Below are 17001 nucleotides of genomic sequence, written 5' to 3' on the forward strand. Positions count from 1 at the left end.
TACATGCTTACGATTACATACCCGATGAAACAGGTATTCTGCCGGTAACATCTTCCAGATCCAGCACAACTCTCACAATTGCCTCGGGAATTGTCTAGTTTACAAAGTTATCTCATCATATGCACGTAAATAACATGTGCCTATTATACACCATTTTGTTTTTTATTTGAGATAACCAGAGTTTGGAAAGTTTGAGCTAATTAGCCTAGCTTTCTTTTCTCTTTTATTTATATAATAATATATATACGTTTTGGTCTTGTTGTCTTTTTTTCTCCAGTGTCCTTAAATCAATGACATTTTCATTTTGTAGTTTTCGGACCTGCAAGATGACCCTTGGAAGTTTTTAAAAGGCCTCCGGCAGCCGTAAAAAGGGCATTAGTCTAGACAGTAGCGCTCGTGAAAATGGTCTATCTTAATAAGCTTGTTAATTATTTGATGAAACTCGGCCTTTGATACGACATGACGATTTTTAAAGACTCTCATTGGTTCATTTTTTTTGTTTTGTTTGTTTTTTTCGATTTGTTGTTTTGCTTTGTTTTGTCATGTTCGAAATAAAAGTTTCATTCAGTCACTCATTCATTCATTTTTACACGGACTTTCACAATAAGAGGAATGAGTCGGATACGTTCTCGTCGTATGTTCGGGAAATAATAAGGAGATCAAAGCGGGATAAAGTCAAATTATTTGGTACACTTCCTGGAAACATTTTTGATTTAAAAAGACTGGTTTTAAATGAACGTTTTCAAAGACTTATTTTGATTGGCTTTAAAGCACAATTTTACAACTTCATTGAATTAATAAAAATCTAGTCAAAACACGGCATTACATATAATATTAAGTGAGGATAAGCTTTGCGGATAATAAACGGATGGAGATATAACTAATACCCTATTATCAATAATTCTTGCATTCTCCAAATGGCCACTTGAAGGCGCTGTGAACCACCTAAAGGGTCTCAAAGGAATCTGAATGGTGGCATTTATATTTCTACCCTGAAAGAACGGGGCCACGCAATATTTCCAAATATTTCCAAGTTAAAAAAAGACTTAGAAACACACCATGTTTCATGGCAAATTTTATAACTGTTTTTAACAACTTCTCTTTTAACGGGTTATTTTTGAAATACAAATGAAGACATAATTTTATATAAAGGAAATCAGAACATGTCTAAATGTAGGCAGATGGTAAAACGCTGGTCTAATGTGATAGTTTTGTTTGTTTGGACCCCCCAAAAAATACAGTTTTTCAAAAATAATCGTGATTCCAAAATCAATTCACATGATTAATTGCGTTGTTGCAGAGGAAGCGTTCAAGGCACGAGCATCAGGCTAAGGAGGACAACAGTCAACCTGAGATGAATGATTATCAACATTAATATCTTACCTGGATTATTTTGTTGAACATTTTGAAAGTGATCACTTTTGAGTGTTTAAAAAAACTTCACATTTTGGTTCAAATTCAAGCACTACTTTATTGGGCTACGAGAAACTACCTAAGCATAATTTCTTCCAGTTCCTTTAAAAGGTTACAGTGTTTATTTTCTCTTTTATTAACATATCTGGTATTGGATTAATCCGAAGGAACCACAAGTACTCTAGTTACACTACTGTAATACTATAGTATTCGGATTACTTTACCGATTACATTTTATGCAAGTAATTAGTAAAAAGTAACTGTATCAGATTAAATTTTCTAAGTAATCTTTCCTGCCCTGTGAGCCTTATGTAGTCATGAAAAGAGCCATACATGGCTCGCAAGCCATAGTTTCTGACCCCTGACCTAGATACTCACTTGTTTTTTTGACATCTCATCTCATCTCATTAGCTGCACCGCTTATCCTCAGTAGGGTCGGAGGGGTGCTGGCGCCCATCCCAGCAATCATCAGGCAGTGGGCAGGGGACACCCTGAACTGGTTGCCAGCCAATCGCAGGGCACACTGGGACAACTCGCTCATTCACACCTAGGGACAATTTGGACCGGCCAATCCACCTGAAATGCATGTCTTTGGAATGTGGGAGGAAACCGGAGTCCCCAGATGAAAACCCACGCAAGCACGGGGAGAACATACTAACTCCGCACAGTAAGTCCGGTAGCTGGATTTGAACCCACACAGGAGGATCCCAAGACCTTAGAACTGTGCCGCACACGCGCTAACCACTGCGCCGCCGTGCTGCCCGTTTTTTGACATATTCAAAAATCTATGGCGGGCCGGATTAAATCATCCAACGGGCTGGATCCCGCCCGCGGACCGTGTTTTTTGACACGCCTGTCCCAGGGCTGCAGTTGTGTGTACGTTTGCGGCACAGTATAATGGGAACGGAGTTAGCGTGACTCGACTATGCGTGAGCGTACACGCTATAAAAGGATGGGACGGAGCACCTGAAGCGAGAATGGCATCGCTACTCGCTCTAATCCAGGGGTGTCAAAATTCATTTGAGCTCAGGGGCCAAGTGGGGGCGGAAATAGTAGATTAAAGAGAAAGAAAGAAAGAAGAGGGGCAGAGAAAGGGAGAAAGAAAGGGAGAGAGTAAAGATAGAGAGGAATAAAGAGAAAAAGAAAGGCAGAAAGAAAAAGAAAGAGAGAATAACAGAAAAAGAAAGACGGAAAGAGAGAAAAAGAGATAAGGAGACATAGAAAGAGAATGACAATTTAGACAAAGAGAGGTAGACAAAAAGAGAGAGAGAGAGAAAGAGAGAAAGAAAGAGAGAGAGAGATAGGAAGAGAGAGGGAGGGAAAGAGAACAAAAAAGAGAAAGAAAGAAAGTGAGAGAGAGAGAGAGGAAGACAAAGAGAAATAGAGAGAAAAGAGAGAGAAAGGAATAGAAAAGAGAAAGACAAAAAATGAAATATGGAGAAGAGAGAGAGAAAGAGGGAAAAAAGAAATGGCGAGAAGTAGAAAAAGAGACAGAAAGAGAGAGAAAAATAAAGAGTGGAAAAGAAAAATAATTTGCGAAACAGTGCACAGCCAGTGTTAGAGGCAAGCTAATTCAAAGCCTTAACTCGGATCTAAAGTTTAAGAACGGTTTTTGTAAGCAATACTTGAGTTAAAATAACTTTAAAGGTTTGACTTGGATTTAAAGCTCGACAATTTCAGCTTTTGAAAGCAGTATTCCAGGTAAGTTTTAGGCTTCAACTCAGAGTTAAAACGCAATACTAAGCTTGTAAGCAGTGTTGGAGGCAAGCTAATTTAAAGCCTGAATTCGGATCTAAAGCTTCAGAACGTAGGCTTTTGTAAGTGGTACTTGAGTTACAACCACTTTCAAGGTTTAACTCAGAGTTAAAGCTTGACAATTTTAGTATTTGCGTTCAAAATATGTACATCACATTTGATCTCATTGCTCATTTTTTGGCCCCTTTGAACATTTTTTTCAGTTCTCCGATAAAAAAAAAAACAAGAGACAATCCCTCTCCAGTTCAAACCGAATCAACTCAAACGCCTTTGATTCCCGTCACGCCGGCAACGGTGACGAAAAAAATGGATGTGCCTTTGATGCCAGCGTGAGAGAACAGTGGAGTTCCTGAAACAAATGGGTTCCCCCTCCTTGATATGAGAGCGCCACCAATAAACACGCGCACAAACACACAAAAAAATGAAAAATGAAAACTTACATGTGAATCCCACATCACTCTTTTCTTTGGACGTCTCAAACAATGAACCTTGGGGAACAGGGAAAAGGAAAGGATGAAGGACGGATGCATGGACGGATGGACGGATGCTTGGAGGAACTGAACGACGACAAAAAAGACGTCAAACGGGACAAAAACATACATTTGCCGAATCAGCGTTTTTGGTGTCAAACTCATTTGAGCTCAGGTAGAGAAAGCACTGTCACGAGGGGACGCATGAGTAGATTAAAGAAGAACAGCGAAAGGGAAGAACAGAGAAGAAAAAAATACAGAGAGAAAGAAAGAGAAGGCGAGAGAGCAAAAGAGAGCAAGGGGGAAAGAGAAAAAAAGGAAAAAGAGAAAACGAGAGAGAGAGTGAGGAAAAATGAGAGAAAAAAGAGAAAGAGAGAGAAAGACAGTGAAGGAGTGAGAGAGATTTAAATAATGCGAAAGAAAAAGAGTGGCAAAGGTATAGGGATAAAGAAAGTGAGAGAGAAAGAAAATAAAAGACAGACAAACGGAGAAAGAGAACATCTGAGGGAAACAGAGTAAGAAAGAAAACGAGGGACAAAGAAGAGCGTAATAGAGACAGAAAAAGAGAGAGTGGAAGAGAAAATGAGAGAGAAGAAAAAGAGATTGACTGAGAGAGAAAGGAAGAAAGAGAGAAAGAAAAAAAAGAAAATGAAAGGAAGCAACAGAGGAAGGGAGAATGAAAGAGAAAGTGAAAACATATAGATAGATGGAGAAAGAGAGAGAGAGAGAACAAGAATGAAAGAGACAAAGAGAGAAGGGAAGTGAGGTAGAAAGAGAAAGAAAGAAATAACAAAAAAAAGAATGAAAGAAAGAGAGGGGGAGAGAGTTGAAGATAGAAAGAGAAGGAAAAAAGAAAGAAGAAAAGAAAGAGCAAAAAAGAGGAATATGGGGAAGAGAGAGAAAGAGAGAGACAGAGGGAGAAAGGGAGACATAGAAAGAGAACGGAGTGAGACAAAGAGAGAAATAAATAAAAACAGGAAGTGAGAGAAGACAAGAGGAAGAAAGGGAATAAATGCTTAAATTGAAGAAGAGGATAGCACGGAACAAACATTGGTAACTATTTGCTGTTTTATCAAGATTCTAGTTAAGGAATTGTTACACTGTCTAAATCATTTTTTAAACCGCTTTTAACCTGAAGATGGCAGCAAAATTCTAATTTACTAACTATAGTGAGAGCTCTGACCGACCTAAAATAAACGGTCAGGTTTGACGCTAAAATGCTTAGACGGCGTGATGGCTGATTACAACATCAAAAAAACATTTGTTTGCGAGCATGACAAAAACAAACAAAACATATTGGCTGTTTAAAAAAAATATTTTAATTATGGAATATTTACGTTGTCTGAAACCATTTGTAACGGCTTATAACCTCAAGATGGCGGCAACACTCTTGCTTCTTTCCATTAGACAAAGCTATGTACGGACTTAAATAAGTTCTTAATGCGAAGTCTAATTCAGGTTTGTGAGATTTTATATATAACTAAGTAAATAAGAGAAACTCACTGTCAAGCGATTAGCAGTCACGGCTAAAATGCTAACGTGGTGCGACAACATCACAGCCAACGGCTAATTAGGAAGCAAGATTGTGAGAAATTTGATTGAACCCCAGGATATGGCGTCCTCGCCTCATGACGTTTTCAAGGTGTGGAATAAGATATTTTTTCCAGACCCTCTTTATGGTATTTTGCCCACTATACCACAACAAAAGCAAGTTATTTCACATGTTCATGAGGTGTTCGCGCATATGTCGAGTTGCGTCGACTTCATAATAATAAAAATGCTGATATGTTATTGGCCGAACTACATCCCATAATGCCTTTCTCTCTAATCTTCTAGTTCAGAATCTCGTGTAACAAATTGAAATTTTAAACTGGTCACTAGAGTTGCAGTAATGCGTTAGAAATACGCAAAAACATGATAACTGTGGAAACGAAGCTTGCAATGAAATGAAATCTTGAAGTATCACACTACTACTGCCTTTCACCTCCACTGCATTCCTGACTACTTGATTCAGCTAGGAGTTGATAATATGCAGGCATGGTCACAGTTCTACAAAGATCTGTTGTGTAGAGCACAGTCTCTCTCTCTTTCCTCTCTCTCTCTCTCTCTCTCTCTCTCTCTCTCTCTCTCTCTCTCACTCTCTCTCATTCTCTGTCTCCCACACACACACACACACACACACACACACACACACACACACACACACACACACACACACACACACACACACACACACACACACACACACACACACACACACACACAGACACACGCGCAGACCAATAACTCTCGTAACAAGTAGAAGTTTTTGTTAGGAATCCAACATGTTAAAGTTCCCCAGGGGGTATCAGCAAGCGGACAGACTGGAAGACCCCACACTTCAATACCTGCACGTGACTCTAATCCGGGTGGCACATTTAGGGACTGTGCCAACAGCAGTAGCTGCAAGATCAATACTTGCCGTTTTCATCTTCCCGCCTGCGTATGTTTCTCGACCTCTTTATTCCTGTCTTTGATCGATCCTGGACTTCCTGAACTTCCTGAGTTTTTCCAGACTGTGCTTTTTGTTCATCGTTTTCTTCCTTCCTCCCATGAGTGGAGTTCTTTTAGCTTGTAAACTTTGCCCACAACACACCCTTGTAACTTAAGTTGCGTGTCTACACTTGGGTCCCTCTCCCCGAAAAAAGTTTAAATATAATTTTCGTTTTCTTAATCATACAATTTCTACACCCCTGTGCATACTCTACCAGCTCAAATCACACCAAATGTAAAGACTTTTTTTTTTAAGTCTACTTTTATTCAATATGTAACATCCATAGCAACCATTGCTATTAGGATGTTTTAAAATTGTTTTTCATTTAAATGACCCCTCACCTCCCCTCTGCATCCACCCACTAACTCTACCGTACCAGCTCACGTTACATTGTACTAGAGGTAAATAAAATGTCATATTCGTTTTAAATATAGATTTATTTGTAATGGTATTTTATCCTATACGCATGTATTACGCATACGTAGTACTGACTATATACTCTTTTCTTATTTTAATGTTTTTAATAGAGGTTACTGGGAGTTCGGAAAGCATTGGCTTATTAGCATATGTTTCTACACCCCGCTATACAGCACTTTCGCTTTGCAATCCCCGGAAGCGATTCATGTTGTATCCCGGGGGTCTAATGAAATTGTATAGTCCACCAAAAAGCTAGTAAATTGTTAAGCATTGGGCTGCTAATAACACAACTTCTAATTTTCAATCCCGAATGATTCGATTTTTCTCCATCCGGCACAATTTTTATTTTCGCTTGTTTCTCGACATTTTGTTGTCTCCCGGAGAATCCCGGGCAACTGGGAAAAGGGCAGGAAAAATTCCCGTTCCTCGCTAATGAACGAATGTTGTCGCTCAGCACGACGAGCACCTGTGGCGTCGTTACGTGCGCTCTAAAAATATATTTCGCTATTTTTTTCTTCTTCTCTTGTCAAAAATGTCTGCCAATTACTTTGGGTGCGATGAGTAAGCAAGGTACTCGTCCTCACGCTGCAAGTGGAGAAATATAATTGGCGGCGCCTCGGAGAAGCGCGGTTATATTGGCTTTTCGGTCTTTTTGAGCTTTTTAGAAAATTTTAGTCCAAAAAGCGCTTGAATAGGGGCTTGATTACTGTTATTTACGCGCTTAAAAATCGTGAATCGATGCCGTAAAAGCCTCGTGAGAGGGAAATAACACATGGAGGAGGAAGTCAGAGAAAAATAAAGAATAAATTGTTGAAGATTTTATGCAATTATCTTTTTTTTGCCCATATACTAGTATATTACTATGGGTTTCGTTCTGTTTGGCCTCTTTCTGGTGTCATGAAATGTGCAGGGTCCATACAGTTATCTTATATTTACTAATTTACAAGAATTGCCATGGGCTTCATTGTCAAAAAATGTGCAAATAGTTGTTATATTCTTTCATTTAAAATAATTATTATGGACTTCATTTGTTTTGACCTCTTTGTGGTGTCACAAAATATGCAGGGTCCATACAGTTATCTTATATTTACTGATTTACACGTAGTAATACAGGCTTCATTGTTTTTGGCCTCATCGTTGTCTCACACAATGAGCAGGATCCAAACAGTTATCTTATATTTAGTCATTTACAAGAATTACTACAGACGTCATTGATTTTGGCCTTTTTGTGGTGTCACAAAATGTGCATGTTCTATAGTTATCTTAAATTTACTCATTTACATAAATTACTATGGACTTAATTTCTTTTGGCCTCCGTGTGTTTTCACAAAATATAGGCTTCATTGTTTTTGGCCTCTTTGTGGTGTCACAAAATTCCATACAGTTCTCTTATATTTACTCATTTACAAGAATTGCAATGGACATCATTCCTTTTTGCCTCTTTGCAGTGTCACAAAATGTGCAGGGTCCATATAGTTATCTTATATTAAGTCATTTACAAGAATAACAATTGACTTCATTCCTTTTGGCCTCTTTGTGGTGTCACACAATGTGCAGGGTCCATACAGTTATTTTATATCTACTGATTTACACATAGTATTATGGGCTTCATTGTTTTTGGCCTCTTTGTTGTGTCACAAAATGTGCAAGGTCTATATAGTTACCTTATTTTTACTCATTCACACATTATATTATGGGCTTCATTCTTTTTGTCCTCTCTGAGGTGGCACAAGTACTGCAGTTTGTAGCAGCCATCCAGCACATCAATCTTCTACAACTGGGTTACTGAATAAAGCCCCGGCAGAAGATTTTAGTGGAGGAAATGCTATAAAATGCAAGGAAAATATTATTCTCGGCGTCACTTACATAAAGAAACCCTTTTAATGATATGTACATATTTTTCTTTTCATGTTCTCTATCAGTGTTGTTTAACGGGTGGGATTCCGACCAAATAATGAGTCGTAGACCAGTTTTTAGTGGGTCGCTGGCCTTTGCCTTCGAAAAATAACGCTTAGAAGGAGATCAAAAATAAAGGATAAATTACATTCCTGACCAGTAGATAGTGACTATGCTCTGCTTGATTATTTCTTCCTGCGTTGAGGCGGACCACATCTTATTTTATTGGGATTTTGTTGGTTTTATTTCATTTTTCTGCCCATAAAAATGGGTCCAAAGAAAATTTGTGATGAGGGGAAAGAAAAGTGAAAAACAGTTACAACAATAATTGAGTCGATCACGAAAATGTTTGCCATTGAATTACAGTTGAAAGGTACAATAAATGGTTTAAAAGTGTTACATTTTTAGCTTTTTACATGGTTGTTTATAAACTATATAGGTAAATAAGTATTGATGTTTAGGTTTAGCTTCATAATATCTTTTCTTTATCATAAAATGTATCATTACTCGAAAGCAGTTTTAGGGGTCGCTGAAGTTTGATGTAGGCTTATATGTGAGTATATACCATACTTGGAGTCGTCTTAGTTTTGCTTGTCATTTAACCTATATTTACTAACTCTGCTGTAAACTGCACAATCCTTTAATTAGAAACGATTATGAAGTAGAACATTTTTCTTGTTTGGGTCACAGCTTGTCATTAGGGTGGAATGGTGGGTCCTCAAGTCAGACCAGCCGAGAACCTCTGTTCTAAATGAATTGGTGGTAAAACAAATCCCTCACTAACTTTGCATACAAAGTCCGTCAGTGCAGTTCTGAGAGTGGAGCACCAAACCCTCGCAGTCTCTTCCGCCATTTTTGGGAGCAGGGTTGCCGCATTCACGCCTCCTCCACTGGGTGCATTCGGTCCCGCAGGCCGACCACTTGCTCCATTCGCTCCACTCGCCGTCCACTAAAGGCAACGTCGGCGGAAAACAAATCACAAAATGTTCATTTAACCCTCATGCTACATTGTCTACATTTTTTAAAATAATTTTTAAATATTTTTTCTTCAAATCGAAGACAAAGAATATAAAAAAAAAAAACCTGACATTTTCATGGAGTGTCTAGAACAGGGGGCGGGAACCTTTTTGACCCTAAAAGCCATAAAAGCAACAAATGTTTTCAAAAGAAATTGAAAGAGCCACATCATATATTTTTCAGACAAAATTGAAAAAACTGCCAAACAAATGAACAAAATGTAATTCTTCAGCACATTTTATTTCACTGTGTGTCATTTGACGATTTAATCAAATGTATGAAATGCTAATAATGCCAAATCCTGTGTCCCAAATCAATGTAAATATGCCATTTACAATTTGTCTTCCACCTTAAGAGTGTTGAGGCAATTTTTTTCAATGAAATTTGTCCTTAATAACGGTTTCAAAACAATGTGCATGCAAAGTTCTTTTGTAAAAATGTCACAAACTACTGCAAACGATAAGCATATCGTCATATTAACTTTCGGTGTAGATTGCACTGAACGAGAGTGAGAGAGAAGGAAGAGCCTTGCGGTGTGTGCAGGGATCCGCCCACCTGTACTGCTCACCCAATCAAAGTCGTTTGCCAGCGTTTTTATTTATCAGTTTAAATGGTTTCTTATCGAACTTCTGCATTGAGTTGCTTCGGCTTTATATGGACCAAAATCGGGATGAAATCACTTGACTTTGGAACGCCACAGAGAAATGTGCAATATTTACATTTTATTTCGGAGCCACATGTACTTATGAAAAGAGCCATATATGGCTCCCGAGCCATAGGTTCCCTACCCCTGGTCTAAAATGTTCTGAATTTTCAAAATGCCACCTGCTGACCATTTTAAGGTATTGCAGCAATGAGTTTATACTTTAATACCGCAATATAACATATTCGACAATCATAGTAGGCACATTTCTTAAATTGAAACAAATCCCAGTGCAGTTGCATTTCCGGTAGAATAAATCCAAACACAAGACAGCTTCTGCAAAACCGCACAGGCACACAAATTGGATGATTTCCCACGGCACAGTACGACAATTAATTGCAGTTTCACAGCACACCAGTGTTCTGAGGCCCAGAGGTTGAAAAACAGTGCAGTAGGCATGGTTGTACAACAATTTCCAGAACTTGGTGAGTGATTCCAAACTTGATGGCCATGTTGTTGTTTTTTTTTTTTTTCAAAAATAAAGTGTTTTTGAATTTTGCATGTCTACGCAACATGAAAGCGTGTGAGTGTCTTTATTTCAAACAGATGTTTTGCGAAGAGATTGGCTCACATTTTGAAACATTGAATAAGTTATGTTTTTGAATATCCACTGTGATTGGTCGAGGTGGGGGTGTGGTGCTACTTTAGCTGTTCGAGCAACCACCAGGGTAAGTCTGATGCTGAAGAGTGCAGAAAAGGGATAATTTTGGTAACCGACACCTAACACGATTCCAGTTCTGAAACGTTAAAACATAAGTCGTCCGGGGAGTTTTTGCTGATTTTCAGCTTGATGCTAAAAACTATATGGGTTTGGATAGCTCTGATGTTACTGAACATGTTAAATAAAATAAATGTTTGAAGGCCATGGTTTGGTGACTGCAGTCACTCTCCTTCCCTAGCATTACCCCATTTTTAGTCCCCACGCTATTTCTCTACCTAAGTGATTCCAATCAGACAATTAGCCACCTTTACTATAAATACTCCAGGCTTCCACCCCACTCTGCTGAATCGTTTTGATTCCTGAAGACATTTACCTGCCGAGAGTGCAAGCTTCTCCTCCCATGATTTCCTTCCTCAGTTCCCTCCTCATTCCAAGTTCACCCACTCAAATATTCACCATTCCAAGCACCTTTTTAAAGTTACTCCTAAATCTCCCGTTCGAGATTTTAAGCTTTTCCTCACAGACCTCCTTCTTCAATTCCCTCTTCGTCCCAAGATCTTCCACTTTTTAATATTACTCCCTAATCTGCCTTTCAAGATTTTCTCCACCCCAATAATCCATCTCAAATTTTCCTCCCAAGCAGTTCCGGACACTCTCTCCCTTCTAAATATTTGTTGTTAAATAAACGCCCCCTTATGATGGGGATTGATCACAACCCTATTCTGTCTCCTTGCAGTCCTACATTTGGGTCTTTCTAACACCCTGTGACACTGAAATAACGTAGTCATCACACTTAAAATACTTTTAAAATTTTTGTAAAATTTGTGTGATGCGTTATAGATATATATTTTGCTACTGCAAGGGGTTAAAATACCGTTATGATGCAAAAATCGATCACTGAAAATAAACGACATATTGGCTAAAACTCACCAGTACACAAGGAGGTGCAGGGCAGTTTTTGCAGGGGCTGTCCGTCACAAGGCAGTCCTCCATTTAAAGGGGCGGGGTTGGTGCAGCTTCGAGTTCGTTTCTGGAAGCCCCGCCCACAACGACTATTGCACTCCGACCACTCTGTCCAGGTCGACCAACCGCCGTTAACTGCAACGTCAAAAAGAGGTAACCTCACCGTCATTGAAGGAATTGAAACTTTGTTTTACTTTGTAATCAGAACTTAAATAAAACACAACGAAAATCAGTTTTGCTTCTGTTGTATTTTCAAAATATGTACACTCTGTGTTGTTGTAGGGCAGGCTAAGCAGAGGGCTCCCGCGCCCTATTGTGTGTATTATGTTAAGTATAACCAAAAGAAGTCCTCATGGAACGTGCAATATTTTAAGTGTAACCTGAAGGCGTCACGAATTAAGTTTACTGGAACATATCATGAATATAACACGACCATGTCACGCTTTAAGTATAACCATTGCACACAAATACGAAGTGTCGGTGTCACCGTAAGGTGTCATAATTGAACTATAACCAAAAGGAGTCACTACGAAACGTGTATTGATTGACGATTTAGGTATAAATGGAACATAGCACGACTAGTATAGCCATTGCAAACAAAAACAAAGTGGAACATCTCACAATTTAAGTATAAAAGGAACATGAGAAGATTTTAGTATCACAGAGACCCGTCACAATTCAAGTTCTACCATTTCACCCAAAAAGAAGTGTCAGAATGTCTCACTATTTAACTATAATCGAGAACTGTCCTGATTTAAGTATAACATGAACGAGTCAAACCATCGTACACAAATAAGAAATGTCGGAAGTGGTCACAATTGAAGTATAACTGGATCGTACCATCATTTAAGTATGACCATTGCACCCAAATGAGAAGTGTCGGCCAATTTCCCAAACTTAACCTTCCTTTCAGTTTCAACAAAACTAGGTCAGTTCACCGTTCTTCCTTCCCTCCACTACGTTTTTCACCTTGTCAACAGCCGAGGCCCTCAGGGCTTTAGGGGGGTAAGGCAAGGAGATTGAACCTCAGATTGAACAATCTATTTCTGTAAGGATACATCATTGTCAAAGCACTTCATCTCGGGCTGTCTTTCGGTAGCGGCGCTACGCTAACACGTATACGCGGTTATTTGTGATTGAAGCGACGACTGGAGGGAAACATAGGAGAGGGTTTTTAGTTCTCATGTGTCGAATGAACCTTGTTTCCTTTCCGTTGGACGAAAGCTTGAATGTAGGTTCAAAAATTCTCATACATACTGTTATTAATTGGGTTTTTGTTTTGTTTGCAGCAACATTTTGGTGTCATGATTGTTTTTACCAAAAATCTATATTCTATGTTTCATGTTTTCATGATTTTATTACAACACTGGTATGTCTAACACTAAAAAATACATAGTGGTCAAGCTCAGGGATGAATACAATTGGCTTTTTTTTCTTTAGAAGCGTCACTAGATTTTCCAGCCTGCCATTACCTATTACCTACCTATTGACAAAGCAATTATTCTTTTGAATGTTTTGTTCATAAACACATTCATTTATACTATGTTAAGTTAATATTATTACTATAATTTCAATAATATATTATTATTATCACCAAAATCGTGATTGCACCGTGAAGCTTGTGTAGCAGTAACAACTATCAAATAACGAATAGTGTCCTTATTGCGAGCATATTTTGAAATATTTAGTGTGTTAGTATATAATTCCTAAAAATTACCAATTAACTTGTTATCCGGGTTGTTTTTTGACCCCTCAAAATTAGAATCTGCCCAAAAATTGGCCCAAAAATAACCGGTCAAAAAAACCTGAAAAAATAATAATTAAATTTGACATGGCAAAATTATTCTGAATGCACAATTAAAATTGTGCTGCATCAACAATTAGCAAGTAAGATAGGTTGTAGCTATTTCGTACATATTTTTATTTTTTTAGTGTAGTATCATTCAAGAGATTGGCTAATTTATTTGTGCTGTGGGTCTTTTTCTAGCTCCAAAAGTTTGGTAAAATATAATTCACACGATCCAAATACAACCTCCAAAATTCTAAACAGCTTTTTGAGCTCTCAAAAACAATCAATAGGATGCTAGCACTATCATAGATCAACATTTCCAAACAGTTGGAAGACGATCGGCGGTATGAAAACCAAATGGAGCGTGTTTGACCTTGAGGCTGTAAAGATGAAGGTCACTGACCGTAAACAATGACGGTTGCCGTGGTGCTGCGTCTCTTGGCGACGATGTTTTTAGCGACGCATGTGAAGTTAGCGGTGTCGGACAAACGTGCTTGCTTGATGATCAAATTGTGGTCGATGGTCACGTAGAAGTTGCGGTCCTCGGCAGGGTCGATGGGCTCCTCATTCCTTAGCCATTCCACCTGCCGGCAAGAAAAAAAAAATCATAGCTTTAGGAAAATATGAGGGTTTGTTAGCAGTTAGCGTTCCAATTTTTAGCATTTTTTAGCATCTATTGATCTATTTATATACCAACCTACCTACAAACCCGCCCACACATCTATCTATCTATCTATTTTGCACTATGATGACTTTGCACCAAATGCAATATTGCACAACCGTTACGATACCAACGTTATCACGACAACCCTGTATGTAACATCCCACATGCCGACATTTCTTGTGTAAATACCATGTAAATTATAACTATAGCCTTATCCCCCTTGTCTTATAACATTATCTTCTCTCTTCCTTTATCTTCTTGCTCATACCTGACTATGAATGTGTAAAACTGGAGTGTCATGCCCAATTTCGTTGTCACAATATGTTAGCCCATTTGTAGCAATGACAATAAAGGTATATTCTATTCTTCTATTCTATCTATTCTATCTATCTATCTATCTATCTATCTATCTATCTATCTATCTATCTATCTATCTATCTATCTATCTATCTATCTATCTATCTATCTATCTATCTATCTATCTATCTATCTATCTATCTATCTATCTATCTATCTATCTATCTATCTATCTATCTATCTATCTATCTATCTATCTATCTATCTATCTATCTATCTATCTATCTATCTATCTATCTATCTATCTATCTATCTATCTATCTATCTATCTATCTATCTATCTATCTATCTATTAATGTATAAAAAATATTGTAACTTATACTGTAATCCTTTGCTACTTCACCTTTGTGGCATCAATACATCCCGGGTTGAAGCATATTCCGTAATCTATTATCCCCAATCTCATATTTTTTCGAGCAGAGCACATTTCTTGTTAGCCTGGCATCACTTTTTTACCATTCTGTCCACCAAAAAGTGAATAACATTTGTGTTATTGTCAGGCATTATACCAGATCACAAATTGCTGTTATTGGGGACCTGCAGAAGGCATTTAGTCAGTCCTAGCGGCACTTTTTTTTTACCATTATTTCCATTATTTTTCTGAGAGCAGGACAGCATGACTCTTTTTTTAGCTCTTTTCGCCTAAAATGAAGAGCACCTATGCACTGCGATCCATTAACCCCAGGCAATTATTGCTGAAAGTGGGGGCAGAGAAAACAAAATTGTGTCATGCACGGTGGCTTTTTTCTGTTCTTTCTGCCTCAAATGAACAGCAACCATGTTGCCGCAATCCACTATCCCCAGTCGACTGTTGTTGAGAGCGGGGGCCGGCAGAGCGCATGAAAAAAATGGGAGTTGGTGCTGTGGATTTTTGCCCATCAACTGCCATAGATGAGGGATTGCAGCACATATACAGTACATATTTGTGAAGATTTTGGTATGTTATAAATTGTTAACTTGTGCGGCTCATATGTGTCCCAGTCGCAAATATAAAGACCTCACAGGGAGTGAGAAAAAGCAGGCGAGTGTGGTGAACATATGCTTTTACAAGACTCTTCGGGTGAAGTGGAGAGCGGCGCGGGAATTTCCTATTTATGATCCTAATCACATTTGCCGAGCGCTGTATTTACGGCGGCGGAGTCTCGTAAATTCAACTTTACGGCGCTGGCGTAAACGTTGGCGGCAACGCCAGGAAATGGAAATCTCAGATGCGGACGAGGATGGGAAACAGTGTTGTGGTGAGAGTTGTTGGCGGAGAACTTGCGGAACCAGATCTTTTTCTTGCTTTTCTGTATAGTACAGGGGTCGGGAACTTCTGGCTCTGTTCATGAGTACATATGGCTCGGAGATAAAATGCTGTCTGCTTAAATTTCCGCGGTAGTATTACAATTCTGACAAGCGCGATGCTGAATTTGCTGCATGATTAGTTTGGTCCAGTATATAAACGTTTCCAGTCAAGGTGTCACAACAACAGACTCAATTTTGGCTGTAAATCACTCAAGAATTCTTTATATAGAAGCTTATTAAATAATGTATGTTCACTGTTGAGACACTTTATGATAGAAACCCACAAAACAAACTCTAAGCACACAACGTCAGCCAAGCACAAAGAGCAATTTGATTGTGTGAAGAGTAAGGGTCGCCGAATCTTTGCACACTCCCCTATTTCCCACATGCACCCAATGCGCTGAAAAGAAATACCTGCGGGAACTTTTTGATTCCAGTTTTTTTTTTTTGTGACTTTTCTTTAACAAAATAACTTTGATTGTAACTTGTTTTTAAACTATTATTTATGAAAAAATATGAACGTCCAATGAGCGTCAAAGATGTGGGAGGGAGACAAGTTTAAAGTGGTATATTTGTTGTTATTGGACACAGGCTGTGGTATTATTCTTATGTCATAAATGTTATCAAACCATCTTCTAACGTCACACAGTAAAATAAAATGTGCTAAAAAAATGTAGGTTTGGTCTGGAGAGTGAGTTTGGCGTTTTGGCTGAACCTATTCTTATAGTATATGGTACTGCTCTCTCTTCCTAAAAATATATATTTTGCTATTGTAGCTTTTTGGGTCAAAAAGGTTTCTGAGCTAAAATATATGTAAAGGTTGTGATCGATGATGAGAAATTGGAACGTGCGTGAAAGGGAAAACAAAATATTTGGGTTATCAGAAATGATGAAGACATGGAATGCTAACTGCGTCAGTCCTTCCATCATCTATCATAGTCAATTTCTGAATCAACTATTCTTCTCATTTCATTTTTATCTTTTCTGTAATAACAATTTGTCAATCATTCTGTCCATACATTCATCAATCCATGATCTATCCACATGTTCATCTATGCATCCATCTTTGAATCCAT

General features: G+C 38.3%; 1 protein-coding gene across 2 annotated transcripts in view; it reads right to left on the reverse strand.

Annotated features, from left to right (window-relative positions):
* Positions 1–17001, reverse strand: part of LOC148365447 (netrin receptor UNC5C-like) — a 245766-nt gene that overhangs the window by 26851 nt on the left and 201914 nt on the right. Inside the window, exons 5-8 of one of the 2 annotated variants that reach the window (XM_088335767.1) lie at positions 14021–14201; positions 11796–11963; positions 9269–9433; positions 3609–3656 (exon numbers count right to left, since the gene is read on the reverse strand). In XM_088335767.1, coding sequence (XP_088191893.1) covers positions 3609–3656; positions 9269–9433; positions 11796–11963; positions 14021–14201 — 562 coding nt within the window. The remainder of the gene's footprint in view (positions 1–3608; positions 3657–9268; positions 9434–11795; positions 11964–14020; positions 14202–17001) is intronic. The other variant, XM_088335768.1, reaches the window with a different exon arrangement.

This window comes from Urocampus carinirostris, chromosome 5 (assembly GCF_059441175.1).
Source record: "Urocampus carinirostris isolate Australia breed hairy pipefish chromosome 5, RoL_Ucar_1.0, whole genome shotgun sequence".
NCBI classification, from domain to species: domain Eukaryota; kingdom Metazoa; phylum Chordata; class Actinopteri; order Syngnathiformes; family Syngnathidae; genus Urocampus; species Urocampus carinirostris.